The sequence below is a fragment of the Entelurus aequoreus genome, linkage group LG18 (genome assembly GCF_033978785.1).
Source record: "Entelurus aequoreus isolate RoL-2023_Sb linkage group LG18, RoL_Eaeq_v1.1, whole genome shotgun sequence".
Classification (NCBI taxonomy): Eukaryota; Metazoa; Chordata; class Actinopteri; order Syngnathiformes; family Syngnathidae; genus Entelurus; species Entelurus aequoreus.
The window spans coordinates 43,146,289-43,170,792 of NC_084748.1; the positions used below are offsets into that span (position 1 = coordinate 43,146,289).

Genomic DNA, 24,504 nt, shown 5'->3' on the forward strand with positions numbered 1-24,504 from the left:
AATTAAACAAAAAGTAATTGCTTACCTTTTTTACATTTGCATAGTATATATATATACATATATATATACATATATATATATATATATACATATATATATATATATATATATATATATATATATATATATATATATATATATATATATATATATATATATATATATATATATATATATATATATATATACATATATATATATATACATATATATATATATATATATATATATATATATATATTAGGGCTGCAATAACTAATCGATTAAATCGATTATAAAAATAGTTGCCGATTAATTTAGTCATCGATTCATTGGATCTATGCTATGCGCATGCGCAGAGGCTTTAAAAAAAAAAAAAAAATATATATATATATATATATTTTTTTTTTTTTAAATAAATCTTTATTTATAAACTGCAACATTTACAAACAGCTGAGAAACAATAATCAAAATAAGTATGGTGCCAGTATGCTGTTTTTTTTCAATAAAATACTGGAAAGGATAGAAATGTAGTTTGTCTCTTTTATCCGATTATTAATTGATTAATCGAAGTAATAATCGACAGATTAATCGATTATCAAATCAATCGTTAGTTGCAGCCCTAAAATATATATATATATATATATATATATATACATATATATATATATATACATACACACATATATATACAGTTTATATATATACATTATAGTTTTTTAAAACTGTGCAGTTTTTTCATTAAAATAGGGACTTTTGTCGAAACTGTAACCAATTATTCATGTTTAAATGCCTAACTCTACAAAGTTTTTGGTTGGCAAACCATGTTCAAGAAACAATTAAGTTTGTTAGTCAAGGTTCCACTGTTTTTACAATTTGATATATTTGACTCTGATCTTTAGTTCAGCCTACATTTGTGCGATAAATAAAGTCCATCCTATCCGGTCCCTGTGTGAATGAATGCCAGCTCGGCTGCTTGGTTCCTGAACATATTGGGCAACAGCAGGGCTAGGGTAGAGGGATCAGGGCCAGCTAAGACACCCAGGAGTAGACCTCTCTCTTGGGTTGGAGAAAACTTGAATGGAAAAAAGGTTGTCTTGAAATAGCACTAACGTGTATGCTTGTTGGATGGAAATAAGCCATAAGTAAGTAGGTAAACAAGTGGTGGTGAAAATGTATATGTGCCTTAAAGTACCAGTAGAGTTGACTTTATATGCATACCGTAATTTCCGGACTATAAGCCGCTACTTTTTCCCCTCGTTCTGGTCCCTGCGGCTTATACAACGGTGCGGCTTATTTACGGCCTGTTCTTCTCCGACACCGACGAAGAGGATTTCGGTGGTTTTAGAACGCAGGAGGAAGACGATGACACAATGATTAAAGACTGACTTTTCATATACCGGTAGGCTGGTTATTTTGATAACGTACAGGCGAGCACTTTGTATTACTTTGCACCGTTGTATTATTTGTACTCTGCACGGATGCTGTTCGCCATGTCAAAGATGTGAAAGTTTGATTGAATGATTGAAAGATTTATTGTTAATAAATGGGACGCTTTGCGTTCCCAAACAGTCATCTCTGTCCCGACAATCCCCTCCGTGGTAGCAGGAACCCCTATATACTACGCTAATTACACATCAAAACCCTGCGGCTTATAGTCGGGTGCGGCTTATATATGGAGCAATCTGTATTTTCCCCTAAATTTAGCTGGTGCGGCTTATAGTCAGGTGCGGCTTATAGTCCGGAAATTACGGTAATTGTTTTTCATTGCATCCATTAATCCATATCTAATTGTGTTTACAATCCGAAAAGTATGTGAAAATACTGTCACAACATCAGAAAATGCCACAAATTCAGTCAGCTATTTTTAATATTCTGCTCCGAATACCTTCGGCTATTTCCGAAAGACATGTAGACGAGCTGTCTATTATTCACAATCCCTATATAAAACATGAACGTATGTTTTTCTTTTTTTATGCATTCTAAGTCATTTAAGAAATAAATGAATAAATAAAAAGTCCGCTAACAATGGAGTCTATGGGGGCTGTTTATTTTGCCCACAAAACCCTCTAAATAACTATCCAAAACCCGCAAACAATACATCTACCTGAATACTAACTAAAGATGAGTAATGTTGTGGCCTTGTGGTTAGAGTGTCCGCCCTGAGATCGGTAGGTCGTGAGTTCAAACCCCGGCCGAGTCATACCAAAGACTATAAAAATGGGACCCATTACATCCCTGCTTGGCACTCAGCATCAAGGGTTGGAATTTGGTGTTAAATCACCAAAAATTATTCCCGAGTGTGGCCACCGATGCTGCTCACTGCTCCCCTCACCTCCCAGGGGGTGGAACAAGGGGGATGGGGTCAAATGCAGAGGATAATTTCACCACACCTAGTGTGTGTGTGTGACTATCAGTGGTACTTTAACTTTAACTTTTGTTATTACAAGCGCTAACGCAGACGTAGTATTTTTAGCATTGATAATCGAGAGCCGACTATAGTTTATGCTGCACTGGACTCAAAGAGAGACTTTAATGCAATTACAAAATGAAACTGAAGATGGCAGTCATGCAACATCGCATCTCGGCTCGTCAAAGTTATTCTAGATTATAAATCATACCTCTCATCCGGATAATAGGACGATTTAGTCATGAATCTGGAAGTTGTTCATCTGTGACATTCAATTCATACCCGGTGATGGAGACAAATGCACGACAACCAAAGACAGCGTCAGCAGCAACTTTTTCCACCCTTCGTCGTCCATCCATCCATCCATTTTCTACTGCTTGTCCCCCTTGCACCCCACCTTCCGCCCGAATGCAGCTGAGATAGGCTCCAGCACCCTTCGTCGTGGGGATTAAAATTAATTCTTCATCTATACGGGAAAATATGGACATCCTATCAGTCGTCATCACAGTGAGAGCAGACATCGTACAGTAAGCGATCGTTTTATTATGTTTGTAGTTTGTATTTGTTATGTGTACATATGTATATATATATATATATATATATATATATATATATATATATATATATATATATATATTTACACATATATATATATATATATACACACATATATATATATATATATATACACAGTCACACATATATATATATATATATATACACATATATATATATATATATATATATATATATATATATATATATATATATATACACAGTCACACATATATATATATATATATACACATATATATATATATATATATATATATATATACACATATATATATATATATATATATATATATATATATATATATATATATATATATATATATATATATATATATATATATATATATATATATACACATATATATGCACATACATATATATATATATATATATATATACATTTAGATTGGATTATGACATTTCTTCATGAGAAAAGAAGGTAAAGTTTCTTGTTTTCATGTTAGCATTTAAGCGAGCTGGCCCCAGTCAGTCCGTGAGCGGTAATACTAACTGTCGGAACTTTTACAGATAAACTTATTACCGTTTATCGTTATGTCCACTACCTAGTTAGAACTATAATGGTAAGAAAAGTAGGTTTTATATAATAGGATCCCTTTAATATATGCAGAGAAAGAATCTATCAAACCCTTTGTAGCATTGGAATGTTTTAATATGAGTACTATCATTTCCAGACCACAAGTCACTACTTTTTCCTACACTTTGAACCTTGGGCTTTATACAATGCAGTGGCTAATTTATAGTTTAGTGTTATAGATTTATATTCACATGTGGCTTCTAGACGTGTGCGGTCAAATATATACACAATACAATTAATCTGAAAATTAGGTGGGTAAGGCTAATAATTAGGTACCGTACACACTATAGTCCAGAAGTTACGATAAATCCTTTCTTCGCCTCTGTTTGCTATTTTTTTGGTATATGAACCTTTACATCGCACCAAATATGCCTCTGCCTGTGAACTATGTCTCGGCGTACTAGTGTTTTATTCATTCATTCATTTTGCATGCCGCTTGAAGCCATCTGTACACGCGGGCACACCCATTTTGAATAGGCAAGGCCCTCCATGTCACATCCTATGTCATCCAGTACACACATTTTAAAAGAGCTTTGGGCAAGCAGCATTTACATATTTTTTTCTCCACAAACCTTAGAGATTACTTTGTGTGATCAGAAATGCTTTGTGTCCAAATGTGTCCAAACTGTCACAGTCTCACTGTATAGATTTGGGTTGCTGGACAACTGCTTTGAACTAGTGTTTCAGCTAGTTAGCCTCTGGCACCCTACAGTTTAAGTGTGAATCAGTGAAGGGGTCTTCGTACCGCAACAAGTCTTTAATTGTGATGAGACCGAAAAATACTAGTTTGTGCTAACGCTAGCGGTGACTACGTGAAGCCACAGCTGGTTTCTCACTCCAAAACTCCCAAAGTGTTCAAAAATGCCACAAATATTCGCAGACACAAGGTATAATGATTTTCCTTTTTGTTTTTTTTAATTGTAGCAACATGGTGGTTAACGGTTTTGAGCGAAACAACGAGACTTTGTGTGCGTGTGTTGACATTTAAGCTTATTTATATATATATATATATATATATATATATATATATATATATATATATATATATATATATATATATATATATATATATATATATATTAGTCATTAATTACATTTATTAAAGCATAATTCCGTTATATATTAAATAACTGTCAGTGTGTGTGTATATATTAGGGCTGCAACTAACGATTAATTTGATAATCGATTAATCTGTCGATATATTACTTCGATTAATAGATTAATAATCGGATAAAAGAGACAAACTACATTTCTATCCTTTCCAGTATTTTATTGAAAAAAAAACAGCATACTGGCACCATACTTATTTTGATTATTGTTTCTCAGCTGTTTGTACACGTTGCAGTTTATAAATAAAGGTTTATATTTTTTTTAAATAAAAAAAAAAAATAAAAAAAATAAATGAATAAAATGCCTCTGCGCATGCGCATAGCATAGATCCAACGAATCCGTAACTAAATTAATCGCCAACTATTTTTATAATAGATTTTAATCGATTAGTTGTTGCAACCCTAATATATATATATATATATATATATATATATATATATATATATATATATATATATATATATATATATGTGTGTATACACACACGCACATATATATATATATATATATATATATATATATATATATATATATATATATATATATATATATATATATATATATATATATATATATACATATATATATGTGTATATACACATATATATATGTATATACACATATGTATATGTATATGTATATATATATATATATATATATATATATATATATATATATATATATATATATATATATATATACACACATATGTATATGTATATATATATATATATAAATATATGTATGTGTATATACACATATGTATATATATATATATATATATATATATATATATATATATAAATATATGTATGTGTATATACACATATGTATATATATATATATATATATATATATATATATATATATATATATATATATATATATATATATATATATGTATATATATATATATATACACAATATATACACACACATGTATACGCAATATAATGTCTTCAAAGTGTGCAGTTTTTTACTAAAATAGGGACTTTTGTTGAGACTGAAACCAATTATTCATGTTTACATTAATTCTTATTAGGAAGTCTGTAAACAATACGAACTTTTTGGTTTTCGAAACATGTTCAACAACCAATTAAGTAAAAAAAAATTGAGGTTTCATTGTATAGTATTTGAAATAATGTACTGTTATAGAGACATTAAATTCGAACATGCCCCAAATTGTATGGCAGACATGGCCAACGTATTACTTTGAATGCACCAGGTTCCCCCTGGATATCAAAAATACTGGCAGCCATGTGTTGAATTGTTTATAAATGCTCATTAGTTGTATGATGTATTCTGTTTTGTGTAGAAAATTGCGCAGACTATAATTGTATCTGGTGGCTTTCTTGTTTCCAGAGTTAAAAGAAAGCTTTGCATTTGAATTTCTAACATCGGAAAATCCAGAACCATGAGTTTCACCCTCATACAGTAGTGCTTTTGGTTCGAGCTTGTGTGAAGCAGCCACTGTCTGACCTGCTTGGGTGATGGGAGAGTGCAAGAATCATTAAATCGTTTTACAATTCTCTTCACATAAAAAGGAACAGGCATTAAGGGCCTACAGTGGAACAGGTCCGAAGACTTTCTTCCAGTCCACTTTGGTCTCCCCCAAAGTGTGACCAGGAAGAAAAGAAGCAGATGACAAACTCACAGTTGGGAAGCAGCCAAAGCAGAAATGGTGAGTATGTGAGTGGGAGTATGAAAGTGGGAGATGAGCTGTTTGCTTTCTCACATTGTTGGAACGCAGGGACACTCGGCCTCCACAGCGAGCGCAGAATTTGGTTTGGCAGTAGGAGCAGAGGTGACCACAGCCGTCTGCAAACTTGGTCTTGCGGCAGATGCCACAGGTGGGCGCGTCGTCCTTCGGCTGGGTCTGCTGACGCCGCGTCTCTGCCCCGATGCGTCGTACTTCCTGCTTATAGCTCTCAAACTGCTGGTGCAGTGTTCTGTGAGGAAAAGAAGGAAACATTTTTGTACAGGTAACATTTATACAGAGATCCTCTCTAAAAATAAAAATAACAAAAACAAATGTGTTAGTAACAAAAGAGAGACATTCTGGGTATGTTTCACGACTAAGTATTTGCATATTTCCCTCAACCTACCCACTCGTGAGTCGTGACATAAATAACCAGCAAATTAGTCAATGTGAAGACTCCCACAATGCTGTCTCAGCAAATGTGTCAAGAGAATATCGCATCTCGCCCAGGCCTAGTTGGAAGCATCAATGCAATTGCTACAGGACAAAAAAGAAAGCACTAGAAGCTGCAGTTGACACCATGAGCGAAAGATGTAGTAATTTGCTTGTCATAGGTTCTGTCTTGCCTCTTGGTGAGGGCGGTCGCATTTTTCTCCGCTCCCTCCTTCCCTGCTTGCTTTCTTCGTTTTGTCTTGTCTGAACTTTTTTGAAGCCTCTTTCTTTGCGCTGTCCTCAAATCTAAACATCAAACATGGATATAATCAGCTGGACTCTCGACGCAATTGACAAAGTCTTTTCGACAAGGAAAAGAGGTTCGGGGGAGCCTGGCTGCCCTGATGGAACCATTGCTGCGGGGTATGTGAGAGACTCCTGGGATAAATGGAGAATCATGTGCCTCTCAGTCCTTTCCATCGAGGACGTGGAAGACATCTACCTATTTGGAACCGTGATCGCGGGGCACCTGCTGATTGGGCTGGGCATTGCTCTGGTGTATCGTCAAATTCGGAAGACGATGGCAGCCACTCAAGGAGCCCAACGGCTGTTCGTCGCAATGGAAGGATTGGGCTGGGTTTTGGGAACACAGACTGTGGCGATTTCTGATCTGAAACGCAAAATGGATCTCATCATGGAGAAGCATGCTGAGAAGGAAGAATTAAATTGAATTTGAGAGAACCAGCACGGACATAGAGCAGGCAAGTCATTGTTTTGACTGCTCGAAGAAAACAACATCCTAATCTACGATTTGACTCCCTCGAATGGCCTTGACGCTATCAGGAACAGGCTGTTCTGTAAAACTCCCCCGAGGACTCCTCAACGATGGACGCTTTTGACCTTCCTTTTTTTCAATAACACCTGGTGTCGAACTTTGAAATCGGCCCCAGTCCACAAAAACATTTCAACATCTCCATCCATCCATCCATCCATTTTCTACCGCTTATTCCCTTCGGGGTCTCACCCAAGTTAATTGGGCATACATGCACGCACCCGCCCCTTCCCCAATCACCGCCTTCACCACTGCTTAATTCCTCTTCGGGGTTATGGACGGCTGAGTAGCGCTTTGTAGTAGCAGGCCGGCCTCCAGGGCCCCAAATCCCCCACACCCCCTTCTGTTGCGAGTTGTTGTGATTATATGTATCATGTTTATGTGTGCTATGCCATGTGAGGTTTTTTCCTTGGACTCAGTCTGGACCCCTCCCGAGGGTCCAGCCTTAGACTGATATTTTTTTTTACTCTTCCCCCCTTTCTCAATATTACCTTTATCCCACCTTTTTTAAGGAGCGCTGTAAGTGGCTGATCCGTTGGCTGTCCCGTCTTGTCCCCCTGTAACGTATGTCTGCTCTTAGTGGGACTGTGCCGAAAATGAAATTTCAGTTCTATATGTCTTGTACATGTTAAAGAATGGACAATAATAAAGCATTTTGAATCTTGAATCTTGATAGGTTCTACCCCCTTAGCAAACAGAACATACACAACAGTATTTCACTGAACAAGCCAAAGCTTTCGAGACATATCACCATCCAAATGAAGAGGATGCTTCAATTGAATTAGAGGCACATCACTGCTCCCAGCAGGGACAATTTAGTCGAGATGCAAATGTTCGTGAACCACGACAAGTCAAGTTTGAAAAATGCCATTCTACTCTGCCACACCATGTCTGATCTCAAAACCACTACCGCGGCGCATCACCTCCATCCTACCCCACACCAACCACAGAAATTGCAACCCAAATGATTTCGTAAGATATCTGGCACGTTGCGAACCGGTGTCTACAGGCTTGCTCCAATTCAATGATAGGCGTCAGAATTACAGAGTGTGGAAACGCTTGTTTCTGTCTGCCACCAGTGGCTTGGATTTAACAGCAAGTGAGAAGATGGAGCTTTTTCTTAAGTGGCTAGGGGAGGAGTCTAAAGAGCATGCTGAACAGATTAGAGCAATTCACATTAATCATCCAGAGGCAGGCTTGGACATGCTATGGGCAAGACTCGACCGAACATGGCTCAACATGTTATGTTATGTTATATGTTATATTATCTTATGTTATGGCTCAATAGAAGCAATCAAGTGCATTGACACCTTTCCAAAGATAAGGAATATGGACTATGCTATGTTAACAAAGATAGGCAATCTTCAAATGGATTTTCTATCAGCTAAGGGAGAAGGATTCTTACCTGACCTCTTACTCTTAGACAGAACAAGAAGAGTCAAACTTCCTATTCATCTACAAGAGAAATGGGCCTCAGTTGGTGCATCTTGTAAGCGATGAGTGGATGTGCATTATTTACCAATTTGCTTTTTTTCTAGAATTTGTTGACCAAGAAGCAAGCATTATCAATGACCCAAGCTTCAGCTTCATCCCTGAGACAGACATTTCCCCCAGGACTGAAAGGTCAGCATGGCAGCCAAACAAACATAAAGAATCTCATCCCGCAAAACGTTCTCAGCAGGAAACCGATGGTTTGTACAGTCCAGGTAGAGAACAAGACTCTGTCTCAGGTGGAGGAGGTAAAGTATCTTGGGGTCTTGTTCACGAGTAAGGGAAAGATGGAGAAGGAAGTCAGCCGGAGAATCGGAGCAGCTGGGGCAGTATTGCAGTCTCTCTGCCGCACTGTTGTGACAAAATGGAGCTATCTACATTCCTACTCTCACCTATGGTCATGACGTGTGGGTCATGACCAAAAGAATAAAATCGCGGATACAAGCGGCCAAAATGAGTTTCCTCAGAAGGGTGGCTGGCATCTCCCTTAGAGATAGGGTGAGAAGTTCAGTCACCTGAGAGAGACTCTGAGTAGAGCCGATGCTCCTTCGCTTGGAAAGGAGCCAGCTTAGGTGGTTCGGGCATCTCGTGTGGATGCCTCACGAGCCTCTCCCTAGGGAGGTCCTCGTTGCACGTCCAACTGGGAAGAGACCCGGGGCAGGCCAAGGACCAGATGGGGGGATTACATCTCCTCTCTGGCCTGGGAATGCTTCAGAATCCCCCAGGAGGAAGTTGCTAATGTTGCTCTGGAGAGGGAAGTCTGGGGGTCTCTGCTGGAGCTGTTGTCCCCGCGACCCGATTCCGGATAAGCGGTTGAAGATGGATGGATGGATCCCGCAAAACATAAATCATCTTTTAAACTAATTCTGACTTCACGGAGTCTTAATCACAATCGGATGACTCTGATGAGTGTCCAGATTTCAGAGAAAAACCCATAGAAGATCGCAAAATGTTCTTGAAAGTATGCAATGTGTGCCGTCACACTTTGCTAAGAACTGTAAAGTGCAGGTCCAGTGTTCTGAGTGAGAGTGAGCACCATTTCATGGCCCTGCACCTAGGACCCGTACCACGGACAGAAGTGGAGAACCCTGTTCCAAGGCATGACGATGGAGACCTTGCAGGCCGTTCATGCGCCATACAGCGCCACTCAAGTGACAAACTACCTTGCAGGATGCTCTGAGGAGGAATCCACCGAAACTATTGACCATTTTGGATATGATGTATTCAAGAGGACCAAAGACGACGACCAAGTTGCTCTATCCAACTCAAGATGCTTTATTCATGAAAATATTGAATGATGAACAACAGACGACTGATTGGGAAGTCCCATTGCCCTTTAACAGTCCACGTTGGCGGTTTCCCGATAACAGGCCTCAGAACCCTGTAGATCAGGCAACACATTCTGCTGCTGCTGGCCATTTAACCTTCGTCTTGTGTTAGGGTCGGCACCGTTTTAGTTTTTAAATGCATAAAAGAACCACATCAATTTATTTTTTTGCATCAAGGCTTTTTGACTTTGTCAGGAACCTCTATTTCAACAAAATAAAACTTTGTATTTTTTTTCCACTAAATTATAAAATGCTCTGGTTGAAATTATAACCCTGGTGTTGTTAGGGTCGGTTTCGACCCAGTTATAAAAATAAGATTATAAAGCAATAATTAGAGTCCAAACTGAACACACTGACAGCCCGCTCCTCTCCCAATCATGTGAGCTTTAGAGGATTGTCATTTTACCTTGTTATCCAGTACAAAAACAAACAAAGACGGGCATGTGAGGTCAATTCAGTATAGAGTTGGTGACTTGCAGAGTACACATCTCCAATTTGCAGCATGCAAAAATGAAAAATAGATTTACAGTGAGAGAAGTTCTGGATAATATTTTTGGTGAAAATGAGGGAGAGGACACAGAGCAGCATAGTGATACGGATGAACAGGTTTCTGAGGAGGAAGACAATGTGGAGTATCATCCAGAAGACACAGACACATCTGATGAGTCTGATGAGGAGGTCATACCAAAGACTATAAAAATGGGACCCATTACCTCCCTGCTTGGCACTCAGCATCAAGGGTTGGAATTGGGGGTTAAATCACAAAAAAAATTATTCCCGGGCGCGGCACCGCTGCTGCCCACTGCTCCCCTCACCTCCCAGGGGGTGAACAAGGGGATGGGTCAAATGCAGAGGACAAATTTCACCACACCTAGTGTGTGTGTGACTATCAGTGGTACTTTAACTTTAACTTAACTTGATTTGCTTGATTGGTTGTTGTTTGACCTTGCAAATCTATATTTTGTGTTATGACTTGTTCTGCTTTTCATTTTGTGTTTGTATTAAAGTTCTGTTGCTGAAAAAAATATTTTTTATTCTTTTTCTTGAAGTAAATATATATGGGTCGAAATTGACCCATAACACCATAGATGTTACTATAGTTAAAATTATTCAAATGAAAAAATAAATTAAACACATTTATTTAAGAGATGTGTTCTAATACCCCTCAGTTATAGTCAGGTAACACAACAACCTTTTATTTATTTATACGATTCTCTTGAGGTTCATTTTACCATTTTTTAAATTGAAATCGAGGGGTACACTGACAAAAAAAAAGGCCCAATGGCCCACACCAAAAATATTAAAACCAATATTTTCATGAATAAGGAAGCCTAACAAGGTAACCAAGAGATGAGAAACAAATTGGATGATAGATAATTGTTTTTAGTGTATTTTAAAGCTGATTTAAGACATGGGTCAAAACCGATCTGTTAATATAAGAGATGGTAACAGAAAGCTAACACAAGAGGAAGGTTAAACAACACCAACCACTGGAATGGACCCAGTATTCGGTGCAAACTGAACCATGCCATCCAATGAAAAAACCTTTGATCTTGTGGACACAAGCTCAGATCTGGACATCCTCCCTCGAGTGTTAATCTTAATCACAACGGCCAGATGCAAACTGCTTGGTTCCCAAAGATTAGCCAAGTTCTCTTTGTGGAAGTCACTAATTCGTGCCATCATGCACCTGAAACACATACACAGACGGCACAGATGGCATAAGAAATCCTTCCCAACACTGCAAGCAAGAAGACAATGGCAGCCTCAATGTTCAAACATCGAGTCGAGGCGCATCCTTCTACTCAATGACAGTAAAGTACCAATTAAGAATGGCCACCTGGTCTGGTAACAAAGAAACTTCTAAAGCAAAGATGGAAAAGTTTGGCAGGTCAAGACGAAGGTCATTAAACTCATATGGGAGACGTTGTTCGCAAAACCTGCTACAAAAGTAATGCCGCCTCTCACCCCAGATACCAAGGGTATGGACTATGCTAGTGGCATGCAATTATATTTATAATATGTATAGAGTAAATTACTATTTGTATTTTATTGATGGTTGAAAACACTGTTTTTACATCGTGACTTCATTCATTTTATTGAAAAATAGTCATAGTTCGCAAACCAAAAGTGACGTCTTCGGACCGGAAACAGTGTCAAAACGTAAAGTTTGGGAGGAAATACAACAAAATAAGACATTGTAAAGATCGTCCGTTTAACATCGCAGACCAGAAATATCGATATACATTGTATTCCATTGGTAGTATCATTGGTATGTAAACCTATATTATTCATATATAGTTAAAGAGGGTATGTTTGGAGAAATGTAGATTGACGATGTTTGATTGTGTTGACTGTGGCAAGTGGTTCATTGCAGTGGCTAATGGATGGCAATGTTGTGTCATTAATGTGAGCCATGTGACTTTATTCCCTTTCTTAAAAAAAAATCTATATTTGTGTAATGTAATACATGCAAATAGTAAGAGTTGAAAGTGATTATTTCTTCAACTGTGTATAACAGTTTTACCTTTTTCTGCATCATTAAATCTGTAGAACGAAAGTGGTATCTTCAGAGTCTTGATGAAGGAAATTAGTTTAGCTGACTGCCCAGACCGAGCAGAGGTACAACAGGTGGATACTCCAATGATTTATAACACACATTGGTACCCATCATGAAAATAACAAACACCTGTTAGAATAATTATATATAAGTTATCACACAACTCTTATGCTTAAAGGCTGTTGCTATAGTTATCTATTGTGCTCTTTTCTGGCACACAACTTGTTATCTTCCACGGCCTCGCCGCAGATGTTTTCTTTGTTTTAGCCCTCTAATAGCCAAGGATTTCAAGTACCTCAACGAAGATAAGACGACAGCACGCAGACGAAGCAGAGACAAGGCAATCACAAGGCCCCCAGCACATTCCGTCACATATTGTGCGTACTGGAGCTGCTTTGCATGATATGTGTGACCACTCCCTTTAGAGGCAGCCTCAGTGATGTTAACTAGGGAACTCCTGAATAAATAGAGGAGCTTGTGGGGCTGTACCTTAGAGCGTGGTGGGAGACTGTAACTGAGTGTGCAGCCCCAAACGTTTCTCCCCATGAGCAAAATTCAACTCTGTCTCTGCTTGTTTCTTTGCTTCTTGTCTTGTTTAATAGATAGTTTGGTGTTTGAACCTGACACAACTGGGAACGTTAAGGGGTTTACAGTGAAATTAAATGAAAAACGGCTTACAAATTTCAAGTAGCGGTCAAATAAAAAAAAAAACATTACACATTGTTAATGCCGTGCCAGAAAGTGAGTTTTCTGTACAGAGTTGGGGTTGATGTTGCAGTTTTCTTCATGTTTATCATTTTGAGATGTGGAAAAAAGGAAGCGGCACACAACCTGCTTACTCAGCTGATGAACATAGTGGTTAGACAGTTTGCCCATTCAATCAGGCATATTCTGAAAGAAACACATCTAAGCAATAGAAAAACATATTACACAAGCAAACGGGGTTTGTTACAACTGATAAAGTTTGCTATGGAGACGCTAAAAGGGCAACTATCTTTAAATACACATTTTTCCCCCTTCAATAATTTGTACCAATAAATATATTCTATCATAAAAAAATCACTAAACAATATACCCTATTACTTAATCATGTCAGTATCATTGAATGTATTAACATATTGTAGCTCGAACCAGAAAAATTCCATTTACGCCAGAATCGCAATGTTGATTTACAATTTGCAAGAATCAAAAGCACACCCCACAACCCTGAAAGGGACAAGCGGTAGAAAATGGATACATTGAATTTTAAAAACAGTATGACGTTTTTTTAGCTATCCCCACGTAGTTGACTCAATTTTTGCTGAAAGCAAATGTTTGGCACACTTCAGATTCTAGTTTTTCAGGTAAGAAGAAGCTTGACATTACTGTGCAAAAACGGAAAATTGGATAACAATTTTACCGATTACGGATTACAAGATAAGCAAAAAAAGTTATCTTTTTTACAAAAATTTGTCTCTGGGAATATATATTTTTTTAATCACATGGAAAGCTGCATCTTCTTGAGAATAACTAGTTTTCCATAAAATATAACAACTTCTCGGAGTTGACAAAGTCACAGTTGGTCTCGATCATAGAGGAATGTCTTTAATCCTGGAATTGGCAGCGAAATGAGTACGGATTGCGAATCAAGAATCGGTTTGAATCGAGATTCCGTATTTAATTGAATCGTGAGTATAGTACAGGTGGGCCTAATAAGTATGTTGATTACTTGTCTTGAAAAAAAATTAAGAAAAACAAATCGCAGTGATTGGATGCAACTAGTCGAGGCATTGTTGTTAAAATTAATCGTACGATAAAAAAAAATCTCGAGACTGTACCGAAACAAACTTTACACTGTTCCAAAGGCTCGCTATTTTAAACAAATAAGTAAAATTGGACGAATTCATCCATAAGAGAACCTCCAAGAGACGTGATTTGAGCATGCTGCCAAACGTGTCTTGTATCTTGGTCGTCAACGGAGTCAGTTTTTGTACATTTCGAAATGCCAAGTCGGCAAAGGCTCACGGAGAAACCAACTTCAGGTGTGTTAAACCTCAGAATTTTACATTAGAAAAGAAGACTGTCGTCCGTTCAGAGGTAAGTCAACAGGACTTACCACTGTGTGGTTTCTCCTGGAGAAATTTGTTTCAAACTGAATATATTTCAAATCTGAAATACACTGTGCATTAATGTGGGAAATATTTCAAACCTTCTCTTTTTTTTTTGATTTGTGAATAGGATTATTGCTTTTTTTTTACCAGATACTGTACTTTGTTCATAACCCGCAGCTATCTCAGCTTAGCTTAGCTAACGCTAAAATCATACTAAATGCTACGAATGCAACAGAATAAAACAGGCTTTAATTCAAACATACCAGTGTGAAAATCCAGTGAACACACAAACATGTACAATGCAACAACTGTGATGTTTTCAGCTTCCAGGAATTGTATACGGGTCCTTACAACATGGGGCCGTGCATTGTCATGCTGCAACATGAAGTGACGGTCTGGGGTGAATGGCAAAACAATGGGCCTCAAAACCTCGTCACGGTATCTCTGTGCATTCAAAATGCCATCAATAAAATACACTTGCATTGGTTGTCCATAACATACACCTGCCCATACCATAACCCCACCCCCACCATGGGCTACTCAATTCACAACGTTGACATCAGCAATCCGCTCTCCCACGCGACGCTACACTTGCTGTCTGCCATCTGCCCTGAACAGTGAAAACCGGGATTCATCCGTGAAGAGAACACCTCTCCAACGTGCCAGACGCCATCGAATGTGAATTTGCCCACTCAAGTTGGTTACAACAACGAACTGCATTCAGGTCGAGACCCCGATGATGACGAAGAGCATGCATATGAGCTTTCCTGAGACGGTTTCTCACAGTTTGTGCACAAATTCTTTGGTTATGCAAACCAGTTGTTGCAGCTGCAGTCCAATATGGAGGTCCTGGGCTGGTGTGTTTATGCGTGGTCTGCGGTTGTGAAGCCGGTTGGATGTACTGCCAAATTCTCTGAAACGCCTTTAGAGACGGATTATGGTAGAGAAATTAACTTTCAAGTCACGGGCAACAGCTCTGGTGGACATTCCTGCAGTCAACATGCCAACTGCATGCGTCCTCAAAATTTGCGACATCTGTGGCGTTGTGCTGTGTGATAAAACTGTACATCTCAGAGTGGCCTTTTTTTGTCCTAAGGCACATCTGTGCAATAATCATGCTGTTTAATCAGCATCTTGATATGCCACACCTGTGAGGTGGGATGTATTATCCTGGCGAGAAGAAATGCTCACTCGCACTGATTTAAACACATTTGTGAACAATATTTGTGTATATAGTAAAAGTTTTAGATCTTTGAGTTCATCCATCTAACCATTTTCTCCCGCTTGTCCATAACTCGTAAAAAATGGGAGCAAAAACAAAAGATTAAAGCAACGTCATAGCCTCTGACAACGAGGAGTTATTTATCCTGCCAATGGGAACCAGGGGCTCAGCCAAGCCCAAGCACCATGGGAACAGCTGTCAGAAACAGAGGGTTCACAGCCGGTTGCCATGGTAACATGGTGGCATCAACTGCTGGTTGTCAGCGGGTGTCAGTGCACCAGCTGTTCCTGTTCTTAGAGACACATTTTTTTTTATCAATCTTTTCCACTGCTTACAGCACATATGGGCAGCTAAAGATGCATTAAGCAACTATTTTCGTAAAAAAAACAACTAAACAAATATGTGCAATCCTCTAAAAATCTCTGGATTTAGCGAAATGCAATGTTAATGTTTGCCCTACAGTCAGTGTTTCCGACGTCTTTATTTTAATTTAAATTTTTTTTAGAACCAACATAAAGAACACAAGATACACTTACAATTAGTGCACCAACCCAAAAACCCTCCCTCCCCCATTTACACTCATTCTCACTCATTCACACAAAAGGGTTGTTTCCTTCTGTTATTAATGTTAGGATAATTTTATCTAAGTTAACACAAAAACTTTGTGTTGAAATTAGTTCCCAGCGAGAAGACCAAAAGCTGTCTTTGAACCTACCAAGAAGAAGGCTTGTAAAACTCCCCTGTGTAGGGGGAAGCAACATGAAGGTGTTCTGTTTTCTTCATGTCATGTAATCAACAGAAATATATTGTTTTAACCCAATGACTACAAAGCGGAGAGAAGGCAGGATCTGGCCAAGTTCCAGACACTAAACTATTTTACGAACCTTTCTTTGAACTGTTTTACGACCTTTTCTGTGAAGTGTATACAACATTTTCTTTTGAACTGTTCTGTAACCAAAGGCAACGCTGTTTACGACCCACGTCCCTTTGAAAGCAGCTGTTGCCATGTGGTCAGAGAAAGTCCAAATAAAGGAGGAGGCGTACAATCTTTCGCCAGAGCGTGCTGAGACACTGTACAAGGGTACAGTGTGTCCAGGCGTCTCTCCTCAATTGGAGCCAAATTTAATTCTGTCTCTGTTTAATTCCTTGCTTCTTTCTCGTTTAATAGATGTCATCAGTGTTTGAACCTGACATTTAATATTCTGGTTCTTACAATATATATCAATACAGTCTGCAAGAGATACAGTCCGTGAAGTACACATGATGTGTGCTGCTGGTCCACTAATAGTACTAACCTCTAACAGTTAATTTTACTCATTTTCATTAATTAATAGTTTCTATGTAACTGTTTTTAATTTATTTTTGTTCAAGAAAATGTTATAAAAATATATACAGGACATTATCTTCACCAGACCAGGTTGTCAATGAAATTAGATTGTTTAAAGAGTTCTTAAAACCAGGTCCAGTCCAGATCATGTCCAGGTCGTGATCAGCAGCACACACCTTCATTTATGTACACTCAAAATTAGAGAACACAACAACAGATTGCATATAACCTATAAACATAATTACATTTTCAAAACAAGCATTTTAGGACTTCCCATCTTTTTTTATGGTTTTTGGCTTCAACCATATAACTTTCTAAAGTTATAAAATACTGAATACATGTTTTAAAGAAAGTAATACTAAGTGAATATCTATTTTTGACCTTAAAAATGAACCTTTTACCAAGTACTATAATTAAATTGACTAAATTATGACTGTAAATGAACTCTCCTAAAATAACAGAAACCACATCAAGCTTCATAAACAAACCAGTCCTTAAACACATGTTTTCAACTTCCACCCAAAACGAAGACACAATATGACAATACCAAAACAAATGCAGGGTGGATTCAGACTCCTGACAACAAAATCGGCAATCATCTGACTCTATCCCATTCCATATTTTTAACATTTGGGTAAGAAATGATAAATCATTTTAATTTGAAAATAACAATTTTGCACATCGATAGTAGTTTTGTACATTAATTTGAATATTGTCAAAAAAGTCCTCCCATTTTCCATATGTGTTATATGGGGCAGCCTTCAGAGATGTCTTTATTAAATAAAAATTATATATTTTTTCATTTATTTTAGTTCCTTTTTGCCAACTATAATTTCTTATTGGAGGTTTACAAACTAATAATTTAGTTAATTAATTAATTTAATTTAATTTTAATTAAATTTAAAATTTAAATTTGTATTTAATTTAATTAATTAATTATTTGTTTCCATGTTTTCCCAATTACTCCCAGTCAGCAGCCCCTCCCCTCTCCGCTCTCCCACACACAACACAGGAGTTGACGACTGCAGCATGAGAGGTTTACTGGCGACGCTTGATGACCTCATCAAACCGACGCGAGCGCAGCATAACAACAACAAGAGTGTGCTGTTGCCGGTGCTGTAGCCGTGGCTAACAAGCGAGCTCGCTCGATGACTGACTAACGACACCATGTTTATGGTTTGGGATTCTTTTAAAGTGTGTCTGACGGATAAAAAACTGGCAATTTGCAATGACTGCAAAAAGTTGTTTATGCGAGGAGGAACCAAGACGTCTTCCTTTAATTTGAGCAATTTGATCTCCCACCTCTTCAAGAATCATAAGGAGATACATGATGAATATAAGCGGAAGATGGATGTGAGCCCAGTTTATAATTCTTTGTTATACAGTCTTGCACTAAATGAGGACTATGTTATTGTTTACTTTATTACTCTAGTATACTTTGGACTGAAGCTGTGTGTGTAGTAGAATTTCTGACCTTTGACCTATATTGCATGTCTAATAAGAATGTACGCTCATTTAATTTCTCTTCTATTCTGTGCCAGTGGGACAAAGGTGAATATGGAGTTGTGCCAACCTGTCTACAGAATGTTTAGAATTTCCAAATATGACTAAGAGATACAAGGTTGTTTTGGAACAGACAAAACCAAAACAAAACAATCGTGACGCATTAGATAACAAACAATGACGCACAAGAGACATATAAAAAATGGCAGAAGACCGGAACTCGACAGTGATTTTGGCTTGTGTGTGTCTTGTTTACTACGGAGTAACATGTGGTCTGTCTGCACGGCCAACTCAATGCAACCTGCACTTCTGATAATGGGTAAATAAATTTGTTGTACTAAACTACTTTTGTTGCCTGCTTAGCTTCGGACAATCCACTACAGTGCCTTCATTGTTTTTGTAGCTGTTGTTTTGAGGCATAATAATAATGCACTTTGTGAAAGTCAAAGTATAGTACTTCCCATAGTTGTCGTGGGTATCAGGATTACCGTATTTCCTTGAATTGCCGCCAGGAATATAGTATTCGCCTGCCTAGAATTACAACCAGGTCAAACTCGTTTTGCAAAATAACTAGCGCATGCTTGGCACTTCCGCCGGGTCAAATATGAGTCATTAAATGACTCCCGCCTTCTGGTGGTAGAGGGAGCTAGTGATCCTTCTTGCGACTACCAGTACTGCAGAAGACCGGTGCTGCAGAAGAAGACAACAAGCAGCAAGCGTGAGCAGCGATCGTTTGCTTGCACTTTTACCATGGAGGATTACATATCTAAAATAAAACAGTTTTCTAAACTAGACTTTCAATCGAAGCAGGAGGTAATAATTAAAGGAAGATCTCCAGAGACTTTTAAAACTGAAGAAAGATAAGGAAGACTGCCTTTGATCAGAAGCAGCTGCACATGGACATCATTTATAAGTGAAGGTAAGACCATAATAAAGTTTTTTTATTAAATGTGCTTTTCATGATAAGGTAAGCGCCGGAGTTAAAGTTAAAGTTAAAGTACCAATGATTGTCACACACACTAGGTGTGGTGAAATTTGTCCTCTGCATTTGACCCATCCCCTTGTTCACCCCCTGGGAGGTGAGGGGAGCAGTGGGCAGCAGCAGTGCCGCGCCCGGGAATCATTTTGGTGATTTAACCCCCAATTCCAACCCTTGATGCTGAGTGCGAAGAGATTTGAAAATAATTAGCGCATGCTTGCCCATCCCGCATGCTTTTGGTAAGCGCAGGAGTGAGAAGAAGTTTTAAATTAATTAGCGCCCCGGCGGCTATTCAAGGAAATACGGTATCTCAGGGAGAGCATGTCTCAAATTCCAAGCTGCGGTTTTGAGGCATGTTAAAAAAAATTATGCACTTTGTGACTTCAATAATAATCATGTCGGCACTTTTTTCCATAACTTGAGTTGAAGTTGTTCTCTTATTTTGGAAAACCTTCTTACATTGTTTAATGCATCCAGCGGGGCATCACAACACAATTAGGCATAATAATGTGTTGATTCCACGACTGTATATATCGATATCGGTTGATATCGGAATCGGTAATTAAGAGTTGGACAATATCGGAATATCGGCAAAAAAGCCAATACCGGACATCTCTATTGAGATGCACTGTTCACTTGTGCGCTTGCCTAAAAGCATGCTAATGTGTATTTTTCGTGTCATTTATTTTCTTCTTAAGTCATTTATTTATTCGTTAAACCCTTTTCTATATGGTTGGCTTAAAAGACAAGGATGAGTATATAAAAAAGGTGCATTTCAGAAAAGACTACAGTATCAAACAGCAGGTGGTTTACAACAACAAGGAAGATGAGGCAAATGAAAAATGAGTAAAGAAAAAAATGAAACAAGCTTTAGCCAGAGACCAGTGACAGAGAGAACCTAATACATCCAATGGCTCTATAAATAACACTTGAAAAGAGGAGGGGATGATGGAAAGACAGACAGTGGGATGGAAAGAAAAAGAGGAATGATAGGAAAAACATACAGGCACAGAATAGAAACACGAGTAAACATTTCTGCACTGAGTATGAAAGTAAAGACAGAAGTGAAGAAACAAAAGTGAAGAGCAACAGATGGCTGACTTAACAAGCACCAACATCGTCCTTGTGTTTTGTTTGCCTGCCATGATGCTATGATGACTTTTTATATATTGACTCCTCTCTCCTGTCTAAAAGATTTCAAAATGTTAACCTCCAAATGCAAGGGAAAACAACGTGACCAGATGGCCAGTATGTGTCTAGCTGGCAGGCAGGAGTTTCTCAAACATTCTGTTCTGTCCTCCCTGTCTAGATGGAGCTCCAGTCCAAATTGTCACACTTCAATACCAGTATAATGAAAAAACATGATTAGTCTGTCTTGAAGCGATTATCATATATCCCTGATTTATAACACCAAACGACTCACAAATTGTGTAAGTAAATACAAACCCCGTTTCCATATGAGTTGGGAAATTGTGTTGGATGTAAATATAAACGGAATACAATGATTTGCAAATCATTTTCAACCCATATTCAATTGAATGCACTACAAAGACAACATATTTGATGTTCAAACTCAAACTTTTTTTTTTTTTTTGCAAATAATAATTAACTTAGAATTTCATGGCTGCAACACGTGCCAAAGTAGTTGGGAAAGGGCATGTTCACCACTGTGTTACATGGCCTTTCCTTTTAACAACACTCAGTAAACGTTTGGGAACTAAGGAGACACATTTTTGAAGCTTCTCAGGTGGAATTCTTTCCCATTCTTGCTTGATGTACAGCTTAAGTTGTTCAACAGTCCGGGGGTCTCCGCTGTGCTATTTTAGGCTTTATAATGCACCACACATTTTCAATGGGAGACAGGTCTGGACTACAGGCAGGCCAGTCTAGTACCCGCACTCTTTTACTATGAAGCCACGTTGATGTAACACGTGGCTTGGCATTGTCTTGCTGAAATAAGCAGGGGCGTCCATGGTAACGTTGCTCGGATGGCAACATATGTTGCTCCAAAACCTGTATGTACCTTTCAGCATTAATGCCGCCTTCACAGATGTGTAAGTTACCCATGTCCTGGGCACTGATACACCCCCATACCATCACACATGCTGGCTTTTCAACTTTGCGCCTATAACAATCCGGATGGTTCTTTTCTTCTTTGGTCCGGAGGACACGACGTCCACAGTTTCCAAAAACTATTTGAAATGTGGACTCGTCAGACCACAGAACACTTTTCCACTTTGTATTAGTCCATCTTAGATGAGCTCAGGCCCAGCGAAGCCAATGGCGTTTCTGGGTGTTGTTGATAAACGGTTTTCATCTTGCATAGGAGAGTTTTAACTTGCACTTACAGATGTAGCGACCAACTGTAGTTACTGACAGTGGGTTTCTGAAGTGTTCCTGAGCCCATGTAGTGATATCCTTTACACACTGATGTCGCTTATTGACGCAGTACAGCCTGAGGATCGAAGGTCACGGGCTTAGCTGCTTACGTGCAGTGATTTCTCCAGATTCTCTGAACCCTTTGATGATATTACGGAGCGTAGATGGTGAAATCCCTAAATTCCTTGCAATAGCTGGTTGAGAAAGGTTTTTCTTAAACTGTTCAACAATTTGCTCACGTATTTGTTGAAAAAGTGGTGACCCTCGCCCCATCCTTGTTTGTGAATGACTGAGCATTTCATGAAATCTACTTTTATACCCAATCATGGCACCCACCTGTTCCCAATTTACCTGTTCACCTGTGGGATGTTCCAAATAAGTGTTTGATGGGAATTCCTCAACTTTATCAGTATTTATTGCCACCTTTCCCAACTTCTTTGTCACGTGTTGCTGGCATCAAACTCTAAAGTTAATGATTATTTGCAAAAAGAAAAAAAAGTGTTTATGAGTTTGAACATCAAATATGTTGTCTTTGTAGCATATTCAACTGAATATGGGTTGAAAATGATTTGCAAATCATTGTATTCTGTTTATATTTACAACTAACACAATTTCCCAACTCATATGGAAACGGGGTTTGTAGATATGATCAAAATAATATAAACCTCGCAGAGATTCCCAATGGGGAGACCACAGTTCAACAAACCTAATACCCACGGCATACTTTGTGAGAGACGACGACGACGACTTTGGGACAAATCATGATTCAGAACCTTACATTTCTTAACCTGACTCTGGTTAACCTGGTGTACCATGAATTAATTAACGTGGACCCCGACTTAAACAAGTTGAAAAACATATTCGGGTGTTACCATTTAGTGGTCAATTGTACGGAATATGTACTGTACTGTGCAATCTACTCATAAAAGTTTCAATCAATCAATCAAAACTCTCGCCAGATCATTGTAGTTCACTGAGCTCCACACAAGGATCTGGGACTTCTCAATAGGAGATGTATTTCAGAAGGCGGGGCCTTGTAAAAAAAATTATTGTATGTGATTGGATAAACCACTTGTCCGTTCTCTTGAACCACTCACATCGAAATCAACCCGTGACGCTGATGAGAGCGACGCTGGGAAACCCAAAACAGAACAGCCAACACATTGGATAACGACTAAGGGTGTAACGGTACGTGTATTTGTATTGAACCGTTTCGGTACGGGGGGTTCGGTTCGGAACGGAGGTGCACCGAACAAGTTTCCACACGGACATATTAGGTAGCGCACCGCACGTTGTGTAAACAATGCACACCGAGGCACAACACGTGGCATGCTAACAACGACCAGGTTACTACAACATGCAAAAGCCAGAGCTGGAAGACCCGCCTGCCTCGTTAAGATCTCCCGTTTGGGAACATTTCGGCTTTGCGTTGCGATACAACAATGGAGGACGAGAGGTGGACAAAACGAAAGCGGTTTGCCGACATTGTTCAGCAGCGGTAGGGTGTGCTTCTGCCAACACGTCAAACATGGTAACCCATTTAATGCGGCACCACCCCCAAGTGAACATCGCTTCAACGAAGAGAAAGACGAACAAACTCAGCTCTGCATTGACCCTGGCAATGGACCCTGTGTGTATATGTATGTTATTGTTATGCTTAGCATTCATGACTGCCTGCTGTTGCACTGATCAGCCTAGTGGTGGCTCACATCCATCACACACAGAGATATTTTAAAGCAATGTTAAAAGGATAAAGCCATTGTTTACAAATTTTGGTAAATAAACAACCAGAACATTTATATTTTGTTGTTTTCTTACTGTACCGAAAATGAACCGAACCGTGACCTCTAAATCGAGGTACGTACCGAACCGAAATTTTTGTGTACCGTTACACCCTTAAAAACGACAGAGCGAAGAGTTAGAGAAGTTTTACTGAAACAACGCAGCAATGTCAGTAGACGATCTATGTCGTTTGTGCAAAGAAAATATGCG

The 24,504-nt window shown here is 38.4% G+C and overlaps 1 protein-coding gene across 2 annotated transcripts in view; it reads right to left on the bottom strand.

The window, feature by feature from the left end:
• rims1b (regulating synaptic membrane exocytosis 1b) overlaps positions 1 to 24,504 on the bottom strand; it is a 220,202-nt gene that overhangs the window by 162,169 nt on the left and 33,529 nt on the right. For both annotated transcript variants that reach the window (XM_062027187.1, XM_062027188.1), the window contains exon 2: positions 6,406 to 6,619. In XM_062027187.1, the coding sequence (XP_061883171.1) occupies positions 6,406 to 6,619 (214 nt within the window). The remainder of the gene's footprint in view (positions 1 to 6,405; positions 6,620 to 24,504) is intronic.